The sequence below is a fragment of the Sinocyclocheilus rhinocerous genome, unplaced genomic scaffold (genome assembly GCF_001515625.1).
Source record: "Sinocyclocheilus rhinocerous isolate Xijiao unplaced genomic scaffold, SAMN03320098_v1.1 scaffold148, whole genome shotgun sequence".
Classification (NCBI taxonomy): domain Eukaryota; kingdom Metazoa; phylum Chordata; class Actinopteri; order Cypriniformes; family Cyprinidae; genus Sinocyclocheilus; species Sinocyclocheilus rhinocerous.
This window is the reverse complement of record NW_015653472.1, coordinates 4,053,903-4,062,816: the sequence shown is the minus strand read 5'-3', so window position 1 is coordinate 4,062,816 and position 8,914 is coordinate 4,053,903. Positions and strand designations below refer to the sequence as shown.

At 38.6% G+C, this 8,914-nt stretch overlaps 1 protein-coding gene across 1 annotated transcript in view; it reads right to left on the bottom strand.

Moving 5' to 3' along the window:
• Window positions 1-8,914, bottom strand: part of LOC107716227 (peroxisomal membrane protein PEX14-like) — a 63,838-nt gene that overhangs the window by 2,596 nt on the left and 52,328 nt on the right. The window contains exons 7-8 of the mRNA XM_016522609.1: window positions 5,535-5,632; window positions 506-597 (exon numbers count right to left, since the gene is read on the bottom strand). Of these exons, the coding sequence (XP_016378095.1) occupies window positions 506-597; window positions 5,535-5,632 (190 nt within the window). The remainder of the gene's footprint in view (window positions 1-505; window positions 598-5,534; window positions 5,633-8,914) is intronic.

The window sequence follows — 8,914 nt, the reverse complement described above, 5'->3', positions numbered from 1 at the left end:
CTTTTGTAGCAGAAATAAACTGCTGCAGAAAAAGCTAGGTCCATGCAAAATTTAATGTGTAACTGCAACACTCATTTCAAATGTAGTGGAGTAAAGAGTACAGATACTCATTCAATAATGTAGTGAAGTAAAGGGTAAAAGTTGCTAATATCTACAACTACAAAGTATCCAAAAAGATACTCAAGTACAGTAACTAATTACATTTACTCCAATACTTTACACCTCTGTTTTGCACTAACAAAAACTAGGCTGTGTGGGAGGAAAATATAGTTTGTTCAGTATGTCAAACTGTTGTGTATCAGAAAATAGGTCCAAGGTCACATGTAATATTTATTTATTTATTTATTTTTGTGGAAAAGCATTTTTAATGTTTAGTGAGCGGACAGATTGACACCCAAATACACAACATTCTAAATGAACATCCTTCATTGCCACATTTTGTCCCTGTCAATTCAAATATGCCATCTATTGTTACAGATTTATAAAAAAAAAAGTGAAAAGTTACCTGCTGAGAAGAAGACCCTTCAGAGACACAATCTCAGCCTTGAGTTCACTGATGCTCTGAGACTCCAGCATGCGGTTGGTGGCAGATGAGGCCTGTAGAGACAAAGTTACAAGTGATCATCATCATCCTCCTTTTCGTTCTGAAAACAAATCTAAAAACACTTCTTATTTACTACTATAGGCTTTCCACACCTCAAACCATTAACCAATGATCATTCTGAACCCTCTGTAAACGTAGTCATGGTTATCTTTTAAAATGTTGCTTAACTGACCTTTATCTGGGGTTTAAAAATGTATTTATCCTCTACTGTCGTTAAAGGTGAAGGTCTGCCCCAGAATGTGAAAGCTCTACCATATCAGGCCTTATTTACCAGAACCTGTTATATTAGTATGCAGCATATGCAAAAACCTCACAAACATCAGCGTTCTGTTAAAGTGTGACTTGTTCTAATTTGATTTGTCAGTCACTCAATGAACACAATAATTTTATGCATTCAAACTGCAAATATGAGACAATGGAAGTCTTCAAAGTCTTGATATCAAACCACAACTACACTGACGAGTCCCTGCTACTGTATCTTCTCCACCCAGAAGGTCAGGATCTTTTTAAAAAAGGCTAAGGGAATTAATCATGCCATTTTTCCATATTTTTCCATATTGCAGACTGTTGATTTGAGCAGGACAGAGGTGTTTGATAAGAGGTCTCTGGCACAACAATGGCAGTATTCATTAAGTCAGGGAGGTTTTTATTAAAAGAAGCCTTATCTCCAACTGCTTGCCATGGGATGAATTGCTGAAGGGAGTGATGGCCAATTGAAGTGGCCAGCAAACATTTGAATAGCAAATGACTTCAAGGGGAAAAAAAGCCCCCAAAAAATCAATCCATCCTTTTTTTTCTCCCCAAATAGACAGGAGGTTGGTAATGTCGATTTAGAAAAAGAAACCCTCTTCAAGTGATTTGCAGCACCTCTATATTTCAATTTTCAAAATGTTCTGACAGATTAACCCGGGCTCTCAAGCGGCTACACGGGGCCACTGACTCTTTGAAGCGTCCACAAACAAACAGCCCACATCTACCCCATAATCCCATTCCACTTCTTCTGCCCGCTGAGGGGGGAAAAACGAGAGCAGGAAGAGGAAGTGATAAAAGGGCTTGGGGGAAAAGGAAAATAAAAGTGTAATTAAGAACATCGGAGTCACCGGGGGCGGCTAGTTAGAAGGCAGAGACCCCCTATCGAGAGGAGAGGGATAACTTGGACTCTTCCACATGTAATTAAATCTAAAGTAAATTAATTGAATCACATCTGAAAAGGATCAGACTAATTTACAGCGAGGGCTGGGGAGGGATAGTGGTTTTGTCTCCTTTCTGCACCTAAAGCCCTCAGATAAGTGCACCGTTTTCGAAGAGGTCACATCTGATCCGAGCCGAGCGCATTAGGCCTGGTGAAGACACTCTTATTACAGGCCTCACCTCATTATGGCCATCTTAAGCCCACACTCCCTACGGCACCCAGTATAATAAGGCTGGAATGTACCTCTTGCTCATTTTAACTTTGTAACGGGGAAAAAAAATTAATTGCTTCGGAGGCTTAGCTTACACTTCTCGGACATAAAATCTAAATAATATTTTAACAGAGGCTACAAAGCACCTCTCAGCCGGCGGTGTTTAAAGTTCCACGGTTGCAATTCTTCATTTCAGGAGCCGAACGCGCGCGCACACACATATAGTGATGACTGTTTAATTGCTGCTAAAGGCCTTTCTCTGCATGTCTTTGACTGTGTGAGCAGCCATCCAGTCAGAGGGGTCAGCGCAGTGTGATCGGGGTCTGTCACCCTCTTTAGTGTGAACAAAGCTTTGCCTCAGTCTGGGTAATTATTTAAGGAGGTGGAGCGTACCATACAAGAGAGGTATATATGCATGTACTTACACCGAAACAGCAGTCAGACATGGAATACATTAAAGCAAATGTCTGCAGAACATTAACAACAGATAACGTTAAGAAGCCTTAAGAAAGGCAAGTTAAGAAAAGAAACATCTGAATGCAAATTGATTCACTGCTTCCCTCTCTGATGCGTTTTTCCACCGCTTAATGCATGTACAGTGGGTACGGAAAGTATTCAGACCCCCTTACATTTTTCACCACACACGCACACACATACATTTTTAATTGTTTAATATTTTAAAAAATATTTGTTTATATTATAGAAAATTAATCCATCCATTAATTTAGCTTTTAAGCTTATTTTCTCAAAAGTGAAAACCAATCATTTTTAACCAATAAAAATGACAATATATTCTACATATTTACTACTAATTACTATATAATCTATATATTTACTACTTCAAATAACTAATAATATATATTCTTCTAATAAATATATTTGTTTTATATTTAAAAACATTTAGTTTATATTACAGTAAAATTATTTATATTTATATATTACTACTTATATATTTATATATATTAACACGTTTAACCTGTGATTTACTGTTTATGTGCTGCCACATATGATGGGAAGTCCTCCATCACACAACCCTGCAGCTTCATAAACCAGCTAAATTTAAAAGCTATTAATTATGAACAACATACAAAATATATACAAACTAACTATACAGGCAACATTCCCTTTTCAATAATTATTTATGAACAATAAACGTTTCCTTTGTAATTCTTTAATTGCCAGGCCTCTAAGTTGGGGCTCAAAGGAAATCCTACTGGTCCATCTTTTCTAGTTGCCGTATGGGTGGGGGTTAAATGATGTTTCAGCCCAGATGAAATTAGCAGAAAGCAAATGACAGATAAAGAAGAGATCAGGAGGGGGTGTCAGCGTGGGTTCACGTCCTGTCCCGGGATGGCTTGCTTGAGCGTTCTGGAGATGGCCGTACACATTCTTTATGGAGCTCCCATGACATGCCTTGTCCTGCTGATGCACATTTTTCTCTTCTGAGCGGCATATGAGTTCTGTCACCAGTAATATTTACATCAGGGTGAGGCATCAGTCTCAGTGTCACTGAAAAATGCCCTGTGTTGTTTTAAACTCAAAGTGGCCTTGTTTTATAGAGGCTGCGCCCCTGAAACCGAGCGCCGCAAAGGTCCTTAGGAAAATGCACACTGAAGGCTGCATTTAAACTCAACAGATCAACAAACCAGTGAAGACTATTCATAATATCTCTGAGAGAAATGACATAACCAGGGAGGAATGCAACCATTATAGATAACCAAATTCCTTTAGTTTTTTTTTAGCTGCACTCTCTATATCTAAGGTATTTCAGAGGATGAACGGCAAATTCTACATTTCTGACCTGTTGATTACGCAGTTTAACAGTGCTTACGTAATGTACATGGAATTATGTACTCTGATGATGTCTATACAACAAAAAAACACAGACAGGAAAATGAAAAAAATGTTTTCGGCTCTCACATGCATCATAGAGGATTCAGGTCACATTCTTTCCTTACATATAGTCTGTAACGACAGGAACGACAGAAACTGGAGGAATGTTCAGATTGTATGATGTTTTTTTCCAGTCACTTCTGTTGAATCAAACCAAAATGTTGCTTTGTCTCCCCATATGGAAACTTACTGCAACTACAGCACTACTTGACAAACTGTAAAGGGTTAGCTCACCCAAAACAAAACAGAGATGTCATTTAGTCACCCTCATTCTGTTCCAAATCCTTTTTTTTTTAACAAATGTAGATACAACAGGCTTTATGTGAGAAGAACAGACCTAAAGGTGTTATTTACTGGACACTTTGCCCTCTGCTGCATCTCTCAAATCTCATTTGCACTTACATTTAATTAAAAAAATAAACAAACCAGGTTTAACGTCAATGATGTCAAATGACACAAGTTTTTGTGTCTAATTGACGTCAAACCTAATTCAACATTCCTGCATGTTATTTGAATTTAAAGGGGTGGTTCACTGTTTTTTTTCTAGGCTTGATTGTGTTTATGGGGTGCAGTTCTCTGAGAAACGCGCTGATCATTTCCTGCTTTTATGAAGCCCCACCCTCAGAAATAGGCAGATGGGCTCTGATTGGTTAGCTAGCCCAGTGTGTTGTGATTGGCTAAACTGCCTCTAGTGCGCGTCTAAACATCCCGCCCCTCACCTTAGCGACATGTGCTCCGGTTGTATTGTAAACATCGGCGTCGTTACTATCGCTTATCAGTTTGAGCCCGATTGAGAAGCAGAGGATATTATTGAAGAGGATCGTGCAGAACCTGGGCAAGCACGGCCTTTAATGGTAGGCCTATGTTTTTTGTTTGTTGTTGTCTCACACTTTTAGATACGCAGTTATTTGTAAATGCTACTGCTTATGTTAGCTTTTAATATACGGTTTTATCCTGATTAAAACTTTAATACAGTACAGCAACTGCATGTACCGTGTATCTCTTCCTCTTCTCGAAAGCAGCGCAGCATGGCCTCGCCCCCTTTGCTGCCTTTTCCCGGGGGCGGGGTTTATCTGGATTTGTTACGTCACAAACCCGTAACTTGTTGGTAGTCCCTACCAGCCATTTTTGTAGGCATTAAACTGCCAGACTTGTAAAAGACGATATCTCTGTTTGCATAGAACTTTCAGCTTCTTAACATTGCAGATATTGTTTAAGCTCAAACAGCAACATTACACACTAACTAACGTTAAAAAAGTGAAATCGCAATGAACCATCCCTTTAATAAAGTTTAAGAGCTGTGGGAATATTATCAGTGAATAACTTAAATTTTGCCTTGTTATTCACATAAAAATATTGTTTGACTTCATTAGATCCTTAAGATTCATAAGAGACGATACTTAGGTGTAACATCACCTAAGTTGTCATATGGACTACTTTTATGGGGCTGTCTATCATCAAAAAGAGTATACTGGACTTTCTGTGAAATATCATTTTTTGTGGTTCATAGAAGAAAGAAAGTCTTATGGGTTTAGAACAACATGATACGAGCGTGAGTAAATTATGACAGAATTTACATCATCATATTTTTATCCCCCCCCTGTTTACCATTGTGGCAAGTGTCGTGTGATTACCTGCGAGTTAGCCAGCTCTTGTGTCAGCTCCTGTATTTTCTTCTGTTGCTGGACCAGCAGCTCCTGCACTGAAGCCAGGGTCATCTGCAACTGGGTGACTGCATCCAAAAACACACACATGAAGATAAGACTACACCCAAAACAATTACCAGAACTACACGAGCAAAGAAACGGCAGCTTTAGTCGAGATCCAGCGCAAACCGACGTATCTGTTTGTTTGAAAGCATTACCGACGATCAACACGCTGTGGTTTTCTCTTTGATTTAGCCTTCAGCTCAATCAGTAATATAAGACACCTCTATTTGTATAAGATTAATCACCTACGTCTGCTCTTATATCAAATCAGGGTCTCTTAACCTCCATTAGCATGGGTTTGAAACGCTGGCTCTATGAAACTCTCCAAACAATCAACAAGATGGAAAAAAACCCCTGCTCATTTGGGAGGCAGGAGGGCTAGACACTACTGTCCTCACTAATCTTACTAAATACAGCTCATTTTCCTCCCTCTCTGAAGATTGAATTATTGTCAGATTGTGCTGGTCCCGAGGATTAGAGAAAGCTCAAGAAAAACAGCCCTAGCAGGGCCAGAGTTGGTGTTATTAATGGGGGTATCATTTCAAATAACCCAGAGCACAAGTTGCTCTCCCCCTGTTTCCAGTCACACATGCATTCCCAAACAATGCATTAAGTTTCCAAACTGATTATGTTACAGAAAACCAATAAACGCCTCTATAAATCATGCTCTGTAAAGTGTTAAATCATCTCTAATTAGATTAACATCAGCAGATATTATTAGCTGCCGACTGTTGGCTCTCCGGCGCACAGTTCCAGGGCTCTCCTTTCATAGAAACAGCCTTTCCACTTTCTGCTTAAGAGCTGTTACATGTTTCTTTCTCTTACAGCCTTCGCCTGTCTCATTAGGTGACTACTTACAAAATAACAGACGCTGAAGTTTTCCTTGCTAAATAGTAATGATGGTACAAACTTGTCCTTTCAGATTAGCGTATTAGTATTAATAAGAGAACTGAAATACGATTTGTTGTTACAATTTCTCTAAAAACATATTTAAAGAAACTGTTAACTCAAAAAATTTAATTCTGCCTTTATTTATCCTCATGTTGTTCCAAACTAGTGAGATTTTTCTTTTTCTGTGGAACACAAAAGGAGATGTTTCTCAGAATGCACATTCAAACCTGGTTGCTTGGTTCATACATCACAAGTTTGAATGTGTGTTTCAATGCTATATGACAGAGGGGAATATTTTCAGATATTTTCAATATTCAGTCCCTAGACAAACCAGTCATATGGCTACAGAAAACTTGATACATAGCAAACCATATGGGATTCACAACAAGTAAATGACGGCAGAATTTGTATTGTTGGGTGACCTATCCCTTTAAAGAAAGAAAAACTACTTATTATAAAACTGAGTTTATATGTGATCATGGATGCACTGAATATCACATGAATTTTTAAATCTTCTGTAGAAGCACATGGTTAGAAATTACATTTAGCCATGGTGCTCAAGTGATCTTTGAACTATAACTATGAATAAAATAGCTAAGAGGTCTGAAATAAAGCAAAAATAAAGCAGGAATGCCACCACAGCCTACGTCAACAGCAATTCCAACAATTTTACACTGAGAACGAGCAGCAATTGCACCAGACCTCTAAACCCACAAAACACTCACTTCATACTCAAAACACAAGAAATAATGCCTCCATTTAGTGTGGCTCGGGTTTCCACAAACGTTCTCTTTGGAGAAAACAATTGGCTGAATCTGAGATCCTGCAAGTGGCTTCGCAGCTGCTGTGAGGAGGCAGACAGTGTGTATAGCGTAAATTATTCAGTAAATACCTCAATATAATGTACACTGCATATGTCAGGGCCTGTCTGAGCCTTTATTGGCCAGCTGGTCACCAATATGCTCTCTGCAGACAAAGAGACCAAGCAGCTAGCACAATTCCATTACAGCCGGCACGAGTGTGAGTGCGCGCGTGCGACAAAATGCTTCCAAGACCTGTTCATTAATTGCGTGTGGAAAGTTGTTGGGAAATCATAATGGGAGTCAAGGCCTACACTCAAAGACTGCAGGAGTAATGGAGCCACATTCAAAGGAATACATCATTCCAATGCACTTGGCACTAGAGAAATACATGAACTTTTAACAAAGGAGTGCGGGCAATTGGCAAGAACGGCAGTCACTTGCTATTACTCACGTTGTGAGAAGAGGGGGAAACGCACTCCGTAATTGCAACCCTCTCCCAAACTGTTAACTGAAACAGTCATTAACTACAATAGCAACTTGGCTACTGCAGCCACAGCAAATTAGATCAGCAGCGTGACTGACTGAGTGATGGGTTAGGTACGGCTCTACCAGGAGAAAACGAGAGAATGGCAGAGGGAAGGAGGGAGAGAGTGGTAAAAAAAAGATTGTCAGGAACAAGTGATTCACAATACTAATATGAAAAGCAGCTTCAGTCCGGAACAATAAAAAAACTCTTATCATCTGAATCTGAATGTGACGCTAAACAAAACAGGAATCCTGCTAAAAACCAAACCTAATGAGGGCCAGACAGGCAGCGTAATACAAAGGAGAGTTTTTTTTGCATATATGAAACAAAATGCAATGAAGAGGCTCATTTGATAATCAGATAAAGAAACCCACATCAAGCTTGCACGCAATGGCTCACAATCGACTGGCCTTTCAGCAACCCTCCCCAAACCAAAAACTGGGCAATGGGCAATGTAATACAAAGACACAGCTGACTAAAATCACTCGTCTTTATCCTATATGCCCCAAATTTGCTTATTTTGATCTCCTGGATAATGAAAACAATACTATATGCATAACAGAAGACTACGCTGAGATCAGAAATCCATGCATAGATTTAGATCATTTCCATGGTTTTATAAGGCAAATATTAATATGGCTAAACGGCAAGCATATTTTCTGACAAAGTTTACTTCATAAATGACAAGAAGTCTTTTGTCTATTATATGGCAAGAATGCATACTTTGCATGTACTGTTTCACCTTTATGGACTGCGTGTTCTATATCAACAATTTTCAAAATTCAAATGTGTACATGGTATTCAGCTAGACTGAAAAGAAATACTTAAAGTAGCAGAAATATGTTTAGGGCAGCTGGAGAGGGTTTTTTTTTAACAGTACTGGACACTTTTACTCATTACACTCAATTTAGACTGAACATTCACAAGTGAAAATAATATGTAAAATCATAATACGTAATATGATTTGTTTTACTGTGGCACTGAACAATGGTGCAGGAAACATTGATAGAATTAAAATGAACTAATTAAATGTATGCCACCTAGAAATACAGGACTTTAAATTGTATATATATATATATATATAT